Source organism: Triturus cristatus, chromosome 5_1, assembly GCF_964204655.1.
Source record: "Triturus cristatus chromosome 5_1, aTriCri1.1, whole genome shotgun sequence".
Taxonomy (NCBI): domain Eukaryota; kingdom Metazoa; phylum Chordata; class Amphibia; order Caudata; family Salamandridae; genus Triturus; species Triturus cristatus.
The window spans coordinates 79,715,164-79,737,281 of record NC_140587.1 but is presented as its reverse complement, the minus strand read 5'-3'; the positions used below and the strand labels follow the sequence as shown (position 1 = coordinate 79,737,281).

Below are 22,118 nucleotides of genomic sequence, written 5' to 3'. Positions count from 1 at the left end.
CAGCGATTCTAGAGGCCCTAGGCCTTTTCCCTTTTCTGTTCGTGGTACTTATACCACTATTTTAGTATATGGTTTGAGTGGCCACCAGGGCCTATCCATATAAAGCGCCACTTCTGTGTATTCTGTGATAATCTTGTTTGACGATTTGTGCTCCTGTGCTCATAAAGAGACTAGGGGTTACTTTGAGAAATAAATACATATATATTTTGAATATATATCTGTGTGGTGTCCTTTCATTGGTATAAAAGGGGGTTGCATTTGGTAAAACAGCTGGCTTAACACGCATCACGAGTTTAGCCTCAAAGACTGCTTAGCCTACGCTACCACTAGGGCAGCTAGTCCGAAAAGGTTGACTTACAACCACACCATAAGGGTTGCTTGGCATGGTACAAGGTGGTCACTTTAACTAGTGAACATCATATACCAGGCCAACTTCTCACAATCACTTTGTCTACAGCACCTGAAATCCCCATTAGACCCTCTTCCGCCTAAACAGCAGAAAAAATGGATGGATGAGTTGGTGCCACCACTAACATTACCACTAAAAGACTAGTACATCTCAGCTGGAAGAAGGCTGTGTCCTGCCTCCGCCAAAGAAGCCATCACCAAACCCAGCAGTTTTGAGTATTTATAGGCCAACTTCTATCCTTCCTTTCCTGGTGAAAATTCTGGAGCGTCATGTTAGTGAGATCTTGTCTTCCTTCTTAGAGTCTTACTTCTTGCTTGAGGAGGAACAGTTCGGCTTTAGACGGGCCATGGTACACAGACTGCACTGTATGAGATCCGTATGAGAGCAGATTGTGGTTAGTTCAGCTTTAGACGGGCCATGGTACAGAGACTGCACTTTATGAGACCCGTATGAGAGCAGATTGTGGTCAGTTCGGCTTTAGACGGGCCATGGTACAGAGACTGCACTGTATGAGATCCGTACGAGAGCAGATAGTGGTCATTTCGGTTTTAGACGGGCCATGGTACAGAGACTGCACTGTATGAGATCCGTACGAGAGCAGATAGTGGTCAGTTCGGTTTTAGACGGGCCATGGTACAGAGACTGAACTTTATGAGACCCGTACGAGAGCAGATTGTGGTCAGTTCGGCTTTAGACGAGCCATGGTACAGAGACTGCACTGTATGAGATCCGTACGAGAGCAGATAGTGGTCAGTTCGGTTTTAGACGGGCCATGGTACAGAGACTGCACTGTATGAGATCCGTACGAGAGCAGATAGTGGTCAGTTCGGTTTTAGACGGGCCATGGTACAGAGACTGCACTTTATGAGACCCGTACGAGAGCAGATTGTGGTCAGTTCGGCTTTAGATGGGCCATGGTACAGAGACTGCACTGTATGAGACCCGTACGAGAGCAGATAGTGGTCAGTTCGGTTTTAGACGGGCCATGGTACAGAGACTGCACTTTATGAGACCTGTACGAGAGCAGATTGTGGTCAGTTCGGCTTTAGACGGGTCATGGTACAGAGACTGCACTGTATGAGATCCGTACAAGAGCAGATAGTGGTCAGTTCGGTTTGAGACGGGCCATGGTACAGAGACTGCACTGTATGAGATCCGTACGAGAGCAGATAGTGGTCAGTTCGGCTTTAGACGGGCCATGGTACAGAGACTGCACTTTATGAGACCCGTACGAGAGCAGATTGTGGTCAGTTCGGCTTTAGACGGGCCATGGTACAGAGACTGCACTGTATGGGACCCGTACGAGAGCAGATAGTGGTCAGTTCGGTTTTAGACGGGCCATGGTACAGACACTGCACTGTATGAGATCCGTACGAGAGCAGATAGTGGTCAGTTCGGTTTTGGACGGGCCATGGTACAGACACTGCACTGTATGAGATCTGTACGAGAGCAGATAGTGGTCAGTTCGGTTTTAGACGGGCCATGGTACAGAGACTGCACTGTATGAGATCCGTACGAGAGCAGATAGTGGTCAGTTCGGTTTTAGACGGGCCATGGTACAGACAGTGGTCAGTTCGGTTTTAGACGGGCCATGGTACAGACACTGCACTGTATGAGACCCGTACGAGAGCAGATTGTGGTCAGTTCGGTTTTAGACGGGCCATGGTACAGAGACTGCACTGTATTAGATACATACGAGAGCAGATAGTGGTCAGTTCGGTTTTAGACGGGCCATGGTACAGAGACTGCACTTTATGAGACCCGTACGAGAGCAGATTGTGGTCAGTTCGGCTTTAGATGGGCCATGGTACAGAGACTGCACTGTATGAGATCCGTACGAGAGCAGATAGTGGTCAGAGACTGCACTTTATGAGACCCGTACGAGAGCAGATTGTGGTCAGTTCGGTATTAGACGGGCCATGGTACAGAGACTGCACTTTATGAGACCCGTACGAGAGCAGATAGTGATCAGTTCGGTTTTAGACGGGCCATGGTACAGACACTGCACTGTATGAGATCTGTACGAGAGCAGATAGTGGTCAGTTCGGTTTTAGACGGGCCATGGTACAGAGACTGCACTGTATGAGATCCGTACGAGAGCAGATAGTGGTCAGTTCGGTTTTAGACGGGCCATGGTACAGAGACTGCACTTTATGAGACCCGTACGAGAGCAGATTGTGGTCAGTTCGGCTTTAGACGGGCCATGGTACAGAGACTGCACTGTATGAGATCCGTACGAGAGCAGATAGTGGTCAGTTCGATTTTAGACGGGCCATGGTACAGACACTGCACTGTATGAGACCCGTACGAGAGCAGATAGTGGTCAGTTCGGTTTTGCACGGGCCATGGTACAGAGACTGCACTGTATGAGATCCGTACGAGAGCAGATAGTGGTCAGTTCGGTTTTAGACGGGCCATGGTACAGAGACTGCACTGTATGAGATCCGTACGAGAGCAGATAGTGGTCAGTTCGGTTTTAGACGGGCCATGGTGCAGAGACTGCACTGTATGAGACCCGTACGAGAGCAGATAGTGGTCAGTTCGGTTTTAGACGGGCCATGGTACAGAGACTGCACTTTATGAGACCCGTACGAGAGCAGAATGTGGTCAGTTCGGCTTTAGACGGGTCATGGTACAGAGACTGCACTGTATGAGATCCGTACAAGAGCAGATAGTGGTCAGTTCGGTTTTAGACGGGCCATGGTACAGAGACTGCACTGTATGAGATCCGTACGAGAGCAGATAGTGGTCAGTTCGGCTTTAGACGGGCCATGGTACAGAGACTGCACTGTATGAGATCCGTACGAGAGCAGATAGTGGTCAGTTCGGCTTTAGACGGGCCATGGTACAGAGACTGCACTTTATGAGACCCGTACGAGAGCAGATTGTGGTCAGTTCGGCTTTAGACGGGCCATGGTACAGAGACTGCACTGTATGAGACCCGTACGAGAGCAGATAGTGGTCAGTTCGGTTTTAGACGGGCCATGGTACAGACACTGCACTGTATGAGATCCGTACGAGAGCAGATAGTGGTCAGTTCGGTTTTAGACGGGCCATGGTACAGACACTTCACTGTATGAGATCTGTACGAGAGCAGATAGTGGTCAGTTCGGTTTTAGACGGGCCATGGTACAGAGACTGCACTGTATGAGATCCATACGAGAGCATATAGTGGTCAGTTCGGTTTTAGACGGGCCATGGTACAGACAGTGGTCAGTTCGGTTTTAGACGGGCCATGGTACAGACACTGCACTGTATGAGACCCGTACAAGAGCAGATTGTGGTCAGTTCGGTTTTAGACGGGCCATGGTACAGAGACTGCACTGTATGAGATCCATACTAGAGCAGATAGTGGTCAGTTCGGTTTTAGACGGGCCATGGTACAGAGACTGCACTTTATGAGACCCGTACGAGAGCAGATTGTGGTCAGTTCGGCTTTAGATGGGCCATGGTACAGAGACTGCACTGTATGAGATCCGTACGAGAGCAGATAGTGGTCAGAGACTGCACTTTATGAGACCCGTACGAGAGCAGATTGTGGTCAGTTCGGTTTTAGACGGGCCATGGCACAGAGACTGCACTTTATGAGACCCGTACGAGAGCAGATAGTGGTCAGTTCGGTTTTAGACTGGCCATGGTACAGACACTGCACTGTATGAGATCTGTACAAGAGCAGATAGTGGTCAGTTCAGTTTTAGACGGGCCATGGTACAGAGACTGCACTGTATGAGATCCGTACGAGAGCAGATAGTGGTCAGTTCGGTTTTAGACGGGCCATGGTACAGAGACTGCACTTTATGAGACCCGTACGAGAGCAGATTGTGGTCAGTTCGGCTTTAGACGGGCCATGGTACAGAGACTGCACTGTATGAGATCCGTACGAGAGCAGATAGTGGTCAGTTCGGTTTTAGACGGGCCATGGTACAGACACTGCACTGTATGAGACCCGTACGAGAGCAGATAGTGGTCAGTTCGGTTTTAGACGGGCCATGGTACAGAGACTGCACTGTATGAGATCCGTACGAGAGCAGATAGTGGTCAGTTCGGTTTTAGACGGGCCATGGTACAGAGACTGCACTGTATGAGATCCGTACGAGAGCAGATAGTGGTCAGTTCGGTTTTAGACGGGCCATGGTACAGACACTGCACTGTATGAGACCCGTATGAGAGCAGATAGTGGTCAGTTCGGTTTTATACAGGCCATGGTACAGACACTGCACTGTATGAGATCCGTACGAGAGCAGATAGTGGTCAGTCTACAGTTCTTGTCCTGCTGGATTTGTCACCCGCTTTCATTATTGTAGTGACCTGGGGACAGGGCACTAGGACCCTGCAGCTGGACACTTGGGGACCCGAGGGCAACCGGACACCACATCCGGTCAAGGGTGTGGGGAGGGGAAGAAAGGGGACGAGAGGGAACGAGGGTGGACATAGATACAAGGAGCTTGTGCACCGAAATCAATAAAGAAACAAGATCACCCCTACCTGTGTCCTTTGTCTTTCCTGGGGGGACACGACAAGTATGGTCCATCACCACACCCTGCTGACAAGGCTGGCGGACTTGGGTGTTGGTAGGACCGTATGGAAGAGGATAAAATCCTAGTTGTGCGATCGTTGTCAGGCGGTGGCGCTCCCCCCTCATCAATCAGTTTTTAAACATATTAAACAGGGGGGGCCCAAGGTTTAGCACTGAGCCCGGTGCTGTTTAACATTTATATGCGGCTTCTAATGTCTCTGATAAAGACGCACCACATTTCTGTGGTTAATTATGCAGACGATAAGCAGCTGTTTCTGTCCTTTAATAATAATCAGCCAGGTGCTGTAGAATCTTTCCAGGCCAGGTTAGTGGATGTGGTACATGGGATGTATGATGTTACAACGCATGCTTTTACAACCCATGCTGTTACAACAAATTTTTTACAACGCAAATGCTGTGACAACGCAAGTCTTTACAACGCAAGTCTTTACATCGACTTGCAGTAGATGGCGTGCTAACATTAAAAAAGGGTAATTTACTATTCTAACTCCAGTCCACGTTGCAGTAGGGAAGGTGTTTGGATAGTAAACTACACTATTTTTAATGTTAGCACGCCATCTAGTGCAAGTCGATGTAAAGACTTGCGTTGTAATGGCATGCGTTGTCACAGCATTTGCGTTGTTACAGTTTCGTTGTAATGGCAGTGCGTTGTAAAAGTTGCGTTGTAATGGTTGTTCCCCGGTACATGGGATGAGTGCTAACTCCCTTAAACTAAACTGGAATAAGACAGCATGTTTATGCTGCTCGGCGAACAAGACTTCGATGCCACTAGCCATGGATTGCTGGCCACTCCCTACAGGGACTGAGCGATGCCTCTCAGAAGCAGCACACAATCCTGGAGTCACTTTTGGTGATCGTCTCTCCTTGGAAAAGTGTGTGAGCAGAGTGGCTGGAGTTTGTTTGGACTGCCTCGAGGACTAAAAAACCTGTTCCCTGTGCAAGCAATACTTGTGTGAAGTGTCAGACTCAGTGGATTAGAGGCTGTAATGCTCTCCTATCAGGAGCCCCTGACTGCTCGATCAAGAGACTGTATAGAGTCCTGGGGGCATCAGAAAACCTGGGGGCAGATTTACATGCCCCTTGCGCCACTTTTGCGTCACTTTCCCCATGTTAAAAATAACGCAAAATTGGCGCAAGGGGCTTGTAAATCTGCCCCCTGGTATTTAACAGGCCACAGAGATCTTCGGCTTCCGAGGCTCTAAGGGACGTTATTGGCTCCCCGTGGAGCAGAGGGTTTCCTATAAGGCCATGTGTATTGTGTTTCTGGCCCTTAGAATGAGGGCCCTATACCGCTGCAGCGTAGACTGAAAAGATATGCTCCAGGAGGGTGATAGGATCTGCAACCGCTGATCCTATTAAGGAACACGAGTTCCGGAGGTTCGACAAGGGGGTCGCGCCCTCCCAGTGAAGGCTGCCCGGATTTGGAATAGGATACCGTCTGAAGTGAGAGCCTTAACAGATGTGCTTGAATATAGGAAAGCCTTGAAGACCTCGCTGTTTCCTAAATAATGGATGTCTGTAACGCTGCACTGTCTTGACTCTTTGTTCTACCCGTGAATACAATTGCTGCTACAGTCCAGGCTACCAGTCTGGCCACAGTGCGCTCTATAAATAAAATAAATAAATAAATGTAAGACCTCGAGCACCGGAGCTTAATTACCGTGTCGCTAAACAGCCCTGAACCTGATTAAAAAGCATGAAACCAAAGTATGCAGCCGTATTTCACAGTGTGACCGGTCTACGAGAACCTTCTTTCTTCATCTGCGCACACAAGGTTTGTCGGTAAATGTAAATGAGGGGCGGTGGGACGGCGCGAGCGGGACTGACCACAACTGCACACACCGTACGAATTATATGTAGAGTCTCAACCAGTCAATGAACGTAACCGGCGCTCACTCTATTTATTTAAATTCCATCGATAATAGCATTATTAGTAATTTATCAAATGTGTTTTCATGATATTTTAGTACAAGAATAAAATGTAAATGTATTTATATTTTACACTGTTTTACGGATGTTTATTGTCGACCTCCATAGGAGATTTTTAGCAATAATCCATACCACACTCTGAATGAGGTCATGCGACACAGCACATTGTGATATTCTGGAAATAGGGTCATGTGACGCACTTTAGTGTGATATTCTGGAAATAGGGTCACGCGACACAGCATATTGTGATATTCTGGAAATAGGGTCATGTGACACATTGTGATTTTCTGGGATCGTTTGCCGTAGTACAGCTGTTCTTGATACCGTGTCAGGCTGTCGGTATACAAGTCGGTTCCTCTGTACTGAATCGGTCTGTACATTGCGTTGGGCCGTCAGTGCAGAAGGATCTGCTGTTAGTTTAACTTGTCTGCATATTTTGTTGAGTTGTCAGAATACAGGAGGTCAGTGTATATTAACCCTGTCTGTTGATCATGCATGTTCTCCACTTACATTCAACGCGTCACACATCATATGAATGTAGCACGTCTGTATTGTCTTGTATTTACCAAGCAGTGTCTCACCTTCAGGAGGTCCAGCGCTGATTCCTCACATTTCATCTCTAGATCTGTTATCAAGGCATTGAGAGAAGTGATTTGATTGGACAGCTTGGAGATATTTGCATTTTCTACCCTGGTGATGGTCTTCTCCATCTCCTGCAGTCTCTGGTACAGTTCCTTCTCTTTAGCTCTCAGGAGCAGGTGCAGCTTTTTACCGTCAGTCGCAATTTTCTGCTTCTCAGCTCTCACCTTGTTCTGTCAGCATCAAAGAAATGATGGTTAGATTCTGGGACGCTTTCAATGAGCACCGGCATATGGAGTGTACAGGCTGGGAGGGGGGGGAGTGGACAAGGAGTTCTGACAGAAATCAACAAAACTAGGACTGGCGATATATTTAGGGGCACAGGCAGTGCTAGGCTAAAGATAAGCAAGAAAAAGGTGTTTTTTGCTGAGGCCATTCTTACTACAGTCCTTCCTACTGTCTTAGGTCTCCAATGCCACCAACACAGCACCTCACCCAGTGAGCTGTGCCCTGCCCACCAGCATAGAACCCACAGCCCCCCACTGAGCTTTATAATGCCCATGCACACAGACACCCCTCAGTGAGCTGTACACTGCCCACCACAACGTCCCCAGAGCCCTCAAAGGAGCTGTGCACTGCACACAGACCCTTACTGAGCTGAGAACTGCTTCCTTGGCTCCCCCCTGAGCTCTGCACTATCCGAGGCTGTAGCTCCCGAACCGTGGCACAGGATGTCACCTGCTTTTATCCTTACATCACCACCTGCAGGATATATCTTACATCCTGCAAGAAGTTATCTATTTATTATGGTCATCACTGAGTCCTTTTCCAATATAGCTGCCATTTAAAGATCTTTCAGAGCATGCGTAGGATGTCGAACAGGCAGAGCTCACTGCATTGACTTATGTTGTCATGTAGAGCTTCTTATATAGGGTGATCCCAAGGTTTCTGGTGTGGTTTGGGTGGTGTTGATGTTGGTCCTAGTTCAGTTAGCCACCAGGTGGCGTCTTTTGTTCCTGAAGACCAGTACTTACGTTTGGTTGGAGTTAAGCTTCAGGCAGTTGGTCCTTATCCAGTCTTCTACCATGGTCATGCAGTTGGTGAAGTTGGTTCTGTTGTTGTTTGTGTTGTCCGTCAGGAGGATGGCCCCTGTGTCACTGGCGCAGGAGATGATGTTGATACCTAGGGATCGGATGTGTTGGCGAGCGGTGTCATGTAGACGTTGAAAAGTGTAGGGCTGAGGGATGATCCTTAGGAGCTTCGGAGATCAGGTTCTTTGATTCCAATGTGAAGAGTGGCACTCTGTGACTTTTTGGATTCTTCCCATGAGGAAGGAGCAGATCCTTTTGAGTGTGGGTCCTTGGATGCTGATCTCGTGAAGTTTTTTAAATATGTATTTTATTTATATTGCATGGCTTATCACTCACGAGGGCATCCAGGTGCTGTCCATGGGCACAGGGAGTTTAAGTGATTTGCCCAGAATCACAGCATGTTGAGCCGACACTGGGTTTGAAACCCAGATCCTCAGTTCCTGATGCAGCAGCTTAGCCGGTGCTCTATATTTAACAAGGTGCACTGTGTCCCAAAGTGGAGCCACATAAACGTGAAAAACATAATTTTACAGGAAACCTTTTTAATTAATTTGTTCCCTAGCACACATTTCAGTACAATTATTTTATATGTAAAATTAAGAGTTTAGAAATAACAGCAAATACAGTGACCTGCAAGTCCAGCGTACACCTATTTACAGATACAAATGTTGATTGTGATACATGCACCAATAGCAAACACTACTTATATATAATATTTAAGAGAGGTAGAAAAAGGAAGAGAGGAGTGAGAGAATAAGCTATGAATGAATGAATGACCTGTATTTGTATAGCGTGCAGCTACTCCGTACGGAGTGTCCCGGCGCTGGCAAGTTTAACAAGTGCATACCCTACGTGGCTTAGTTTTTAAATAGCCAAGTTTTCAGCTGATTTTTGAAGTGGGAGAGCACTGTTAAAGATCTATAGCAGACAATGACATAATTGTATAAGTTGCCATAGTTGAGTATGTGACAAGCTATAGCTGTCTTGTAGCATCTCAAAGGACTTGAGTTCATTGCCAGAGTGCATAAAGGTCAGCATCTCAGCTCTGTGCCAAGAGCCCCAGTTAAGCGTGGTCTCTCCTGTGCGAATGCTTGTATTGTTCCAGATGGGAGCTTTGTCATGACGATGTGCATCCTTCGAAAAGAGCTTCTGGGCCCACATGCAGGCAGCGGACATGGCTTTCAGCATGGGGCTGGGGGAATCAGCGGCAGCAGGCCAGGGAGATAGAGGGCCTGTAATCGAATCTGCATTCGATCATGACCCACAACGGAGGGTCTTGGACCCGGGGATGCATGTACGCCATTTGCGCCAAATGTAGGGCTAAACAGTATTGTTCCACAGAGGGCAGGCCCAATTACCCTGCTAACCTGTGGGCAATAAGCTTTCGAATTGCCAAAAAAGGTCTAGCTGAGCCCCAGATGAAGGCCTTAATGGTCTTATCTATCCAATGAAGGGTCAAGGGGGTATTAATTGGGGAGGCATGCCTAACACGCATGTGATTCGGGGAAGGGTAACCATTTTCACCGCTTGAGTCCGTCCCCAGCGAGAGAGATTCAGGTGGGATCACTTTGCGAAGTCCAATCGCATTTGTTCCATTAATGGGTCTAGGTAATCCGCCATTAAGCATTCCAGGTCCCTATTTACTAGAATGCCCACATACCCGAGGCGGGAATTTTTCCACTAAAATGGGTAATCGGCAATGGCGGCACAGGTGGTGACCCGCGACAATTGCAAAGCCTCGCTCTTTCCCCAGTTCACCTTGGAGCCGATGGATGAATGGATAAAGGTCCTCAATAGGCCCTCGAGTGAAAGTGGAAGTTTGAAATTGAGCGAAGGAACGATTCAGTCACCAGTGAGAGTAAGTTTGGTGGATGTGGCTAAATTAAAGTAAGAGTTAGACAAAATGATTAGTGGGAACCTTGAATTGGCTTGATTAGATTACTACCAAAAAACTCTACTTGTGTTTATGTGTAAAGATGTCACCAGACGGGCAGGACAAGTTAATGACAGACTATCTGAGATAGCCCAGAAATATGAGGTAGATTTGAATAGGGCCAACGCCTTGCAGAAGAGTTACTGCGTATGCTGTATGAGAACATCAGGAATGAAAATACAGATTAGAGAGATGGTTGAGAACATTAGAAAATGGAGTGAACTAGATAAATGGGAAGGTAAATGGGCGAATAAGAAACACCCAAAGAGACCTACAGGGGAACCGCCACCTTTATAGAAGAGGGAGCAGGTACCTCAAATTTCTCATTCAGGGGAGTGCCCAGCAGAGGTTACGCCCATGCGCTTTGGAGTAGAAGTGATCTTGTGTCACTCACTAATGATTTTCCAAAATTAATAGAGAAGCCAGTGGAGTGGTACAAGCAGGTTGAGTGGTTTCTGAAAATCTCAAAGGTCTTGTGGGTAGAGTTGAATACTTTGTTCGATATTGCGGTTCCAAGTGATTTGGGGGCAGAATGTAAAATAGCCAGAGAATGGCCGGAGAAGGAGCCAATGCGAAATCCGCTGACTAAAGGTCTGTCACCCTAGGTGATGAAAAGCAGGTGATGAAATGTTTTCAATCAAAAGTATCGCCCAAAGCCATTGATTAGGTCAAGATTGACAGGATGACTCAAGAACCTAAAGAGTCGATTCATGCATATTATGAGAGATCGTTGCAGGTGCCCAAGCAGTACAGTGGCATGGAGACTCTTGAGTTCAAAGATATGGGACATTTTGTGTCAAGGTTTGTTACAGAATTGAGACCTGAAATTAGCATGATGATTCGGCAGCACTTGATTTGTTGGCAGAATAAGTCAGCTGATGTGATCTTGAGGTATACAAAGTATTGTAATGATAAAATAGAAATGAAGCAAAAGAAGTTGAAAGAGAAATTGATGGTTGCCCAAATGAAAACTGCTCAGAGAGGCAGTCAGAATCAGCCTTTTGTAGGAAATGTTGTTCCTATGCGAGGAGCGTTTCAGTAGCGAGCTCCTGTGATGCAAGGTGGAGGTGGATTCCAACCACAAGGTAGAGGTCATGATGTTCCGATTGATCCGAGTACTGGGATTGATGTAGCTACTCTGACGAAAACCAGCCCTTGTCATTATTGCAATAAATTAGGGCATTGGAAGCGGCCTCGGAATAATAAACCCGTACATTCACAGAATGTGCTGAGACGAAGAGGGCAGAATTTCAATGTGCCACACGCTCCAGTGATGCATGTTCTGCAACGCCCGATGCCATAGCAAAATGTGAATGGCCCTAGATTCAATTCTAACCAAGTTCCAAATATGAAACAAAATGCCTCCCAGACAATAACATGTTCCCATGTTTGATACAGTTGAGAACTATGGCTTCAATCAGTCGGCCTGATGGTGCCTGAGGGGGAAGAAGATTGTATGCTTGGCACAGTCTTGGAGGTAGACCAGAGTGGTCCATTCATAGATGGTGAAATAAATGGCTACCCCGTGTCATTTTCTATTGACACTGGTGCTACCCGATCTACTGTTAGAATAGTAGAAGTTCAAATCCTACCCCTCTCAGAGAAAGAATCCAAGTTGTAGGAGTTGCAAATAAGCAAATGACAAGCCACATAATGGAAGAAATGCCTGTAAAAATAGGGTCATTTAAGGAGAATCGCCAGTTTGTGGTAAGTGATTTGTGTCCTGTGAGTCTATTGGGATGCGAATTGTTGTGGAAGTTGAATTGTACATCCTTAGCATGGTTTCCCCTGACTTTTTGCCCTCTGGCCTCCTGTTTTGCTGACTTCATTTTTGCTGGCTTATGGATTCTGGGCAATGTACCACTGCTGACAAGTGCTAAAGTGCAGGTGCTCTTTCCCTAAAAACATGTAAACATTGACTTATCCACAATTGGCATATTTAGTTTACTTATAAGTCCCTAGTAAAGTGTACTACATGTGCCCAAGGACTGCAAATTAAATGCTAGTAGCAGACCTGCAGCACTGATTGTGCCATTGCAGAGCCTGTGTGTGCAGTTTGAACTGTCATTTCGAACTGACAAGTCAACCCACTTGAAAGGCCCAAACCTTCCTTTTGAATACATATAAGTCACCCCGAAGGTGGGCCCTAGACAGCCTCAAGGGTAGCGTGCAGTGCATGTAAAAAGTTGGGCATGTACTTTAAAGCTTTACAGGTAATGAAAAACTCTTAAATTATTTTTTCACTACTGCAAGGCCCATCTTGCCCATAGGTTAGCATTGGGATTACCTTATTCCATCTTATATGTGTAATTTCCAATTGGGACAAGATACACATTTTGAGTTTTGTGTCTCTGGACTCACAATTTAAAATCACAATTTAGGGTGAAGTCAGATTTTAAATTGTAAGTCTGAAAATGCCACTTTTAGAAAGCTGTTACGAACAACAGGGGCAGCACTTGAACCTGAACCAGGGGCTAACTAACAGTAGAATCCAAACAATGGTTCAAGTAAACTAATTAAAATGAAAACAATTTTGGAAATGAAAAGAAAAAAGGGGGGAGAACACTACCCAAGTAAGAAAAAGAGAGGAAAAAAGATAAAAAGGTACTACCCAACTATTGAAGCACCAAATACCCATGTACAGGTAGTTTCTTTGAATTTTGAAAATATATTATCAAAGAAAGCATATAAAAAAATACATATTCACATCAATGATGACGCTCATGGGGTACACAAACAGTGTTACAAATATAAACAATGACAGGTGTAATCAAACAAATTGGGGCTGAGGGAAAATACAAAAACAGGGTTCAAAACAAAACAGAAACACGCAACAAAACAATTGTGTCCTCATTAGTTAGAGCCACATCTTTAGTGTCAATGGCGTTTCGACCCATTAATACATGTTTTCATTTTAAGTGGTTTACTTGAACCATTGTTTGGATTCTAGTACTTTTAGAAAGCTGGCATTTTCTTACTCTAACTATTCTGTGCTTCTGCCAGTCTCTGAATACACGTCCGGATTGGGTGACAGCGGAGCTATGTGCATTACCTCTAGACATTCGCACACAAAGGGAGCTTAGGTGTGTCATTCACATCCTGATGGCCTATCTCCAGGCTGATGGGCCATTCTGAGCTAGATGGGAAGGAGGAGCTGACACTTCATGGCTCCAGTGGCAATACCTGGCGAATCTGGGGGAAGCGGTAATCACAGCGGTTAACCAGTGCTGCGCCCCTCCCACCACTAACGTCTCACTCTGCAGTGGCCCCACGCGCGGTATCTAGCGCGATAATGGGCGCGGTAACTAGCGCTTCGAAATTGGGCTGGGACCCGCTCTTCAAGGCAGGCCTGGCAAGCCTAACTCTACCCCGGGCCTCCCTAGTGCTTCGGAGCGGAGCGTGAGGATAAAGCGTTACTCGTATACATAAAGCATTGAACCCTTCTGAGCAGAACTTAAGGATAAAGCGTTACTCGTATACATAAAGCATTGAACACTTCTGAGCAGAACTTGAGGATAAAGCGCTACTCGGATACATAAAACATTGAGCACTCCTGACACGCGGCAGTCTCAAGGAAAGGGACAATCCCACGGAGGGGAATCAGAGTCTCAGAGTGCGGTGCCGCTCCCGATCGACAGGGGGCGCACCGGGTCCTTCCCAAGCCTTCCGGGGAGCAGGGGGGTGAGTCCCAGGTATCCACACGACCACGTTACCTCCCAGCCCCCGGGGGTTACCTCGATCTCGGCGTCCAGGGGGGGGTCCTCTCTGCAGCGGCGTCCGGCACAGCTCCGGGCACCGCAATCTATGCGCGCAGCGGCGGGGGACAGGTCACAACCTCGTACGCCTCCAATAGCAGCTGCGACGGCAGCGACGGGGCCCCGGGCTTCTCTGCGGGCCCCGACTCGATGATGGGGCACACTTCAGGCCTCCGGGCCGCGGCGGTGAGCACGCTTCAGGTCCCCGCGCCAGTGGGGGGTTGGCAACTTAAGCGGGAGGACTGCGAGCTCAGCGCTCGACGGGGGACTGACGCAGGGGATCACAGGCCAGGTCGGGGAGCGCAGGGGTCACAGCGCTAGTACCTGGCAATCCGTTTTGGCACGCAGTTTCAGCATTCAGTTTTGGCATGAAGTTTCAGCATTCAGATTTGGCATGAAGTTTCAGCATAAAGTCTTTGTGGCGCAGGTGTCACTGGCGCCCTTGGGGGTAGGGATTGAGTTGGTGACTAGTTCCCTCCTAGTCAGGCTGGGCAGAGGTTCCCTGGGTCCTCCTACTGCTGGGCTAGATCAGTGGGCTTTACAGGGTCCCTCACTCACTTAAGAGGCAGCACCTAAATCCTGTCACTCTCAGAGGCATAAGTCCCTGGCTAGGCCCTACCGCCTAAAACTCCGGCGTGGATTCTCCAGCTCTGCTTTACCCCAACTGACCAACAACCTAGAAAATGTTCCCTCCCTCTGTTAAGTAGCCCTAGGTCAGGTGACCTCTATCCAAGGTGGCAAAAGTAAAAACACACCTCCCTTCTAGAAGGTTCCAGCACATTCCAGGAGCTTCCCCATTCTACCTATGGGACAAAAAAGGCGGGCTGGGGTGTCGCAACATTGTTGTGGGGTTCCAGCCAGCTCCTGGCAGCTAGGGTGCTACTAGAAAGACCACTCTGCAGTAGCAGGGGCCTGTGGCAGCCATCTTGGGAGAAGGGAGCACCTGCACCTTAACACTGGTTGGCAATGAAAAGGCGCCCGGAGACCTAAGTCCAACATCAAAATAAGGGTGGAAAACATGAGGCATAATCAAAAATAGAGGGGGAGACCACCCTAGGGCTGACAGGTCTAACATGCGTCCCCCCCAGCTGAAAGAGGGGAGAGCTACCCAACCTCTAGGGAGTTCTCATCGCTAAGGCGGAAAAACCTGGAGAGACCGTCAGCATTGGCGTGGTCAACTCCAGGCCGATGTTCCACCCGAAAATCCATCCCCTGTAGGGAAATGGACCACCTCAACAACTTGGGGTTTTCGCCTCTCATCTGCATGAGCCAGCGAAGGGGCCGGTGGTCGGTCTGAATGAGGAAGTGAGTTCCAAAGAGATATGGCCTCAACTTCTTCAGAGCCCAGACCACCGCGAAGGCTTCTCTCTCAATGGTGCTCCATCGCCGTTCCCGAGGGAGGAGTCTTCTGGATATGAAGGCCACTGGTTGATCTTGGCCCTCGGTGTTGAGTTGCGAGAGCACCGCACCTATGCCGTGCTCTGAGGCGTCTGTCTGCACAATGAACTCCTTACTAAAATCTGGAGTAGTGAGTACTGGAGCGGTACACATCGCATGTTTCAGCGTGTCAAATGCCTCCTGGCAAGCAGCTGTCCATATGACCTTGCGAGGTTGCTTCTTAGATGTCAATTCTGTCAAGGGGGTTACGATGGTACCATATCCCTTGACAAACCGGCGGTAATACCCAGTGAGGCCGAGGAAAGCTCGGACCTCTGTTTGGGTCTTGGGGGGCTCCCAAGCCAAGATGGTCTCTATTTTGGCCTGGAGGGGTTGCACCTTACCTCCGCCCACCAGGTGTCCCAGGTACACGACAGATCCCTGTCCAATCTGGCACTTGCTGGCTTTATTTGTTAGGCCAGCGCGTTGCAGCGCCTGCAATACCTCCTGGAGGTGCTGCCGATGGTCCTCTCAGGTGCTGCTGAAGACAGCTATGTCATCCAGGTAGGCCGCTGAGAAGGACTCCAGACCAGATAGCACCTGATTCACTAACCGCTGGAATGTGGCCGGAGAATTTTTGAGCCCAAAGGGCATCACTCGGAACTGAAAGTGGCCCTCGGGGGTGGAGAATGCTGTCTTCTCCCTTGCTCCATCGGCCATGGCAATCTGCCAATATCCGGATGTCAGGTCAATGGTGCTGAGGTACCGGGCTGCTCCCAGCCGGTGCACCAGCTCGTCTGCTCGTGGGATGGGGTGAGCATCTGTCTTAGTGACAGAGTTCAACCCCCTGTAGTCCACACAAAACCGAAGTTCCGGTGTGGTACCCGGTGGGGCCGCTTTCGGCACCAACACCACCGGACTAGCCCACGGGCTGCTGGAAGGTTCTATCACCCCCAGCTCCAACATCTTGGCTACCTCACGCTGGATGCTATCCTTCACTCGGTCAGAGAGCCGGTAAGACTTGTTCTGCACCGGGGGGCTGTCCCCTGTGTCCACATCATGGGTACACAGATGAGTGATTCCAGGCGTGAGGGAGAACAACGAGGCGAACTGTCCCAGGACATGGCGGCAGTCCCTCTGTTGCTCTGCGGTCAAGGATGGGGAAAGGACTACACCTTCTACCGAGCCATCCTTCTCCTGTACCGCTAGAAGGTCAGGAAGAGCTTCACTCTCTTCCTCTTCGCTCCCATCCGTCACCATAAGGAGAGCAAGCTCTGATCGCTCATGGTGCGGCTTCAGGCGGTTGACGTGGAATACCCTCAGGGGCTGTCGGGGGGTCTTTAGATCCACTACGTATGTGGTCTGGCCTCGTCGCTCCACAATGTCATACGGGCCAGTCCACCGGTCCTGGAGTGCACAAAGCTCCCCAGGTTCCATGACCCACACCTTCTGTCCAACGTCCAACTCGACCGTCGAAGCGTTGCGGTCGTACCACACCTTCATAACGGTCTGGCTCGCCTCTAGGTTCTCTGAGGCCACCTTCCACAGCTTGGCCATCTGGCTGCGGAACGCCAGCATGTAGCTGACAATGTCACGGGGAAGCTTCTGCGAAGCCTTCTCCCACCCCTCCTTCACTAAGCTGAGGGGACCCCTAACGGGATGGCCATAGAGCAACTCAAACGGGCTGAACCCGACTCCCTTTTGCGGTACCTCCCGGTAGGAGAACAACAAGCAGGGGAGGAGGGCGTCCCATTTACGCCTCAAGCCCTCTGGCAGGCTCCGGATCATTCCCTTCAAGGTTTTGTTGAAGCGCGCTACAAGCCCGTTAGTCTGGGGGTGGTAAGGAGTGGAGAACCGGTAGGTCACTCCACACTCCTTCCACATGGCCTGCATATAGGCCGACATAAAATTCGTGCCCCTGTCCGACACCACGACCTTGGGGAATCCCACTCGGGTAAAAATTCCCAACAGTGCCCGCGCCACCACCGGTGCAGTGATGGTCCTCAGAGGAATAGCCTCTGGGTACCGAGTGGCGTGGTCCACCAATACCAGAATGAACCAGTGTCCCGCTGAGGTCGGAGGGTCCAACGGCCCAACAATGTCTATTCCGACCCTCTCAAAAGGGGTCCCGACAACTGGGAGCGGTTCCAACGGGACCTTCAATTTAGTCCCAGTCTTGCCACTTGCCTGACAAGACTTACAGGTCCTACAAAAGGTGTCTGAGGCAATTCTCATCCTGGGCCAATAAAAATGTGGGACCAACCGCGCAAAGGTTTTGTCCTGGCCCAGATGTCCGGCTAAGGGTATCTCGTGCGCTAACTCCAGCAGGAAGGCCCGGTAACATTGGGAGACCACTATGGCCCTCGAAGATCCATGTACCGGCACCTTAGGCTCACTGTACAGGAGACCATCCTCCCATTACACATGATATCCGCCCGCCTCCTGACTGGCCACTTGGGCTTCGGCCTGTCGCCGCATGCCTTCAAGCGTGGGGCACGCCCTTTGTGCCTGACAAAATTCCTCCCGGGTAGGCCCTCCTTCCACATGCCAGTCGGCAAGGGTCGGCAAGTCCCCCACGGGAACGACATCCACCTCCGCGGACTCCGTGGGCACCTCTGCGGCCTCCCCATCCATCTCACGGGGCGTGTCCTCCACCACCTTCTTCTCTCCACACTTGGCGTTGGGTTGGGCCATAATTCCAGGCTCCAACCCGGGGTGAGTTCCATGCCGGTGAGGTTCCGTGTGAGACGGGACGGCACTTTTGAGTAGTGACGAATATGGATGAGTTTGGTATCTACGAACCGCAAATGACGGGTATAGTGGGTGTACGTAGTTTCGCTATGCAGCCACGTATGGTTCGTCTCATTTTTGGGTTTGTTCATCCGAACCCTTGGGTTCCATTTTAGATACAGCATCCATTTTGTTTCTTGCCCTCAGGTAGTCAGCGAACGGGCTTTGTCCGCTTCGTGACCCTGGGACTCTCAAGCTTGTACGAGGGACACGTGTTCCTTTGAGGTGACTTTTACGATGAGGGAAATGACACGACTGAGGCAGATGGCCCTGCTCAAGGCTCATCTTGCCGCGCCGGTCTATTGTTTCAGCCACGCATACATTAGACACGAGGTCTTTGACCCTTCTATCAAGTTTCCTTTATTGCCCCTAACGCTCTTTTCTAACCTGTTGTGCATCCTTGTCCTTTCCTTGCATCTGTTTTTCGTCCTTCCTCTTAATGTGTTTACGGTTGGGATAAAATGTGTTTATTGCGGAGGAAATATGTTTTTACAGTTGGGAACCGGCAAGACTGTTGTAATTATGTTCCGGCTTCCTGAAACATGAACGCGACCCTTTTGAAGTTTATTGTGGGAACTGAGTTGTAACTTTTGTTCGCCATACTGTGCTATGGCAAAAACTTGTATAAAAGGACCGATCCACTTTTACGAATTTGAAGCAGTCTCCGAGAACCTACACGTTGTGTACTTCTTGTGACCTCTGTATCCCTGCAGTAAATAAACGCTGATCTCTGACGTCGCTGGAAGTGTCCCGTGTCTCTGTGTTTAGTACGCCAGAACAGGTAACCCACGAAGGTTTCAGGTGTTGTTCCCTGGCACCGCTGGGTCTTAAGAATAACCCAGTCCTTCAGTTGGCGCCCAACGTGGGGCGACATCAACGGTACCGGTCCAAAGCCCGACGATCGTGAGGAACTTCGTGTGAAATCTCCGAGGGAAGGTGCACCCCGCTTCATCGATCCAGTTGTCGAAATAAGTGGCCCGACGTCTTTTCCCGCGAAGATCCCCGCCTCCTGACGGCTGCGACGGACCGATGCCCTGACTGTCGACCTGTTTTGGTGCCTGGCGTAGTCCTTTGTACGGCGAGACGATCAACGGGCCTTCCTGGTGACGCCATTGTTCTCTCAGTTAAGTATTTGTGGGTCGCTCCCAGTGTTGCTTTGTTGTTCGCATGGTTCCATAGCATTCGTGGTTCTTAGTTGTTGGGTTTTATTTGACGATTGCAATTGCCAAAAACCGAGGGTCTTGCATTTTTGCGAGGACATCGTAATTCGATAGCCCTTGAAGTTTGTATACTCGGCTAGTGTGCGCGATGCCTGGCCGTAGTACTTTGTTTGGGTTTCTCAAATGTTGTAGCATGGATTCCCGGCTGGAGGATTCATGTCCGATACCTCCGGTTGGAACTCCGATTTACGAGCTCTATAGTCGTCATGGCGTGGGTCCTATCATATATAATGAATATTGGGTCCGTTACACTAAAAATGATGGCGTCCTTAGTTGGCCATCTCATGGTAGTTTCGAGACTGCCGTTCTAGATAATTTGGAAGCTAAATTGTTTAAAAAGAAAGCTAGGCCGGCCATGTTTGATTCCTTCCGGTTATGGCGAAAAGAGGCCAAGCAGAAAGAAATCAAACAGAATAAGAAAAATAAGAGAGAAGGTGTTATTACGGTGATGCGAAATGCAGAACAGTATCAGTTAGACAAAGATGAGAAAGAGCAGGAAGTTAGTGCTCGGCTTCACCATATGGCAGTGGATAAGTGTTATCCGGTGCTACCTTCTAATATCGACAAAGTAGGAGAAGAAGCGGTGGAGGATTCGCTCTTGTCTTATCTGATGAAATCGCCACCTCCCTATGCTCCCGATGTTATGGGTCCCGTGCGTCCTCCTTTTCCTCAACCCGCTGTTTTGGCGGCTGCTGGTCAGCCCGCCGTTCCTCCCGCTCTTCTGAATCCCCTTGGGCCACAGACCGTGCATCCTCTTGTTCCGGCTTCTCTCCCTACTGCGCCTTTCCAAGTCCCTCCTCAGCCTGTCGTTCCCGCTGCTCCTGCTGCTGCGTCTATTTCTACTGTTTCCACCCCTATTGTTGCCGCGCCTGCATCTTCTTCCTCTTCTCCTTCTGTTCGTAGTCGTCTCCTGACTGCTGTTGCTTCTCTTTATTCTCCGCTTTTTGGGCCGATACTTGGCTCGACTCTTTCAGATGTCGCTCAAAGGCGCAGTCAGCTTCCTGATGGTAGGGAACGTGAATCGTTGGTGAAAACGGCACGTAGATGGATTCGTAATCCTGTTAAATACACCTCACGTATAGTGTTTGAAACGTTTTCTCAGTTTAATGTGCCCACGCAACGATTTGTGTTTGAGGAATTGTGTAAATCGTTGAAGGAGGAGTGGGACGATGATGTGGCTGATAATGTACCATCTGAGGTTTCCGAGCTACAGCATCGGTTTGCCACGGGTGTAATCGTAGGTGATAAGGTTCGAGAGGCTCTAGAACGCTTGTTATCCTTTCGATGTACAGTGCAACCTCGTGCGTTGTTTAAGGACGAGACTGCAGAATGGATGGCACAACCTGGTCAGTATCCTATGCGAGAAGTTCCCCCAGTGTGGATGCCAGGTGATCCTAATGCTAACCCTGCTGTCCCAGGCCGTTTCCAGCGAGTGTGGATACACCTCCCTTGGAAACGATCGGAAGTTTTACAAGTGAAGCAATCTTTGCCTGATCCCCGTAAGAATCCTGCAGGTTATTATAAGGAGCTGTCCCAATTGGTGGATGCTACCGTTATGAACCTTGCTGATATCGACATGTTGTTTGGCAATGTGGTGCCTCAGCCGATTTGGGCGAAAATTCGTCACGAGAATCATGTAGCCGAGTTAGGCGGTGACTGGGCTGCCCTTACGGCGGCAGACGCCCAGCAGGTCGGTGGGGCTAAGCCTGAACAGCTTATTGTGGCTTTGCCTCAGAGGATAATTACTCTCATGAAAACGCTTATGCCCGCGATGCGCGTCAATTGGGACAAATTATCAGCATGCAAGCAAAAGAGGGATGAAAGCGTTTCTGATTTCTTTACGAGATTTGAGGAAGCGTTTGTTGATCATAGTGGTCAGGACATGGGTTCCGAGGGTGGTCAGCGGCTGTTTGTCGATAAGTTTGTATCGAACTTGTTGCCCGACCTTAGCAACAAGTTGAAGAATTCTGAGAGTTCGTGGGCTGTTTCTACCACCGCTCAAATATTGGCTACGGCCCAATATTACGAAAATAGAGAAAAGGAGGAAAGTGAGCGTGCAGATAAGAAAACGAAGGATCTTAAAACAAAGGTCTTATTGCAGCAAGCCTATCCTCCGCGTTCGAATTTCAGTGATACCCAACAGCTAAATCGATCCCAATCACAGTTCTCCAGATCACAGACGCGAGATGCCCCTCCCGCACCTCGCTTTGTGTTGGGATATAATCAATGCGCATATTGTCGTGGGGAGGGCCATCTGAAGTTTGATTGTCCGGTTCTCCGTGATAGGAACAATGGTGTGTCGGCTCGAGGAGGACGTAGTGGCCCTCAACAGGCTTCCCGTGGTAGAGGTCGTGGAGTTACCCAGAATCAGGCTGAACGCTTTGCAACGTCTGCGGACTCGCAAAATTGTTTCGATAGGCGCGACCCGTCGTCCGTTCGGTCTGCACAGTATCATGTGGATGACTGTTATGTTGGGTGTGATGTTGATACGGATGATA

At 49.1% G+C, this 22,118-nt stretch overlaps 1 protein-coding gene and 1 long non-coding RNA gene across 2 annotated transcripts in view; one reads left to right on the top strand and one right to left on the bottom strand.

The window, feature by feature from the left end:
* The window catches only part of LOC146830244 (E3 ubiquitin-protein ligase TRIM39-like), a 223,060-nt gene that overhangs the window by 64,277 nt on the left and 136,665 nt on the right, over nt 1-22,118 (bottom strand). The window contains exon 3 of the mRNA XM_085604450.1: nt 7,457-7,687. Coding sequence (XP_085460576.1) covers nt 7,457-7,687 — 231 coding nt within the window. The remainder of the gene's footprint in view (nt 1-7,456; nt 7,688-22,118) is intronic.
* The window catches only part of LOC146830245 (uncharacterized), a 188,107-nt gene that overhangs the window by 112,212 nt on the left and 53,777 nt on the right, over nt 1-22,118 (top strand). The gene's annotated exons all lie outside the window — the stretch shown is intronic.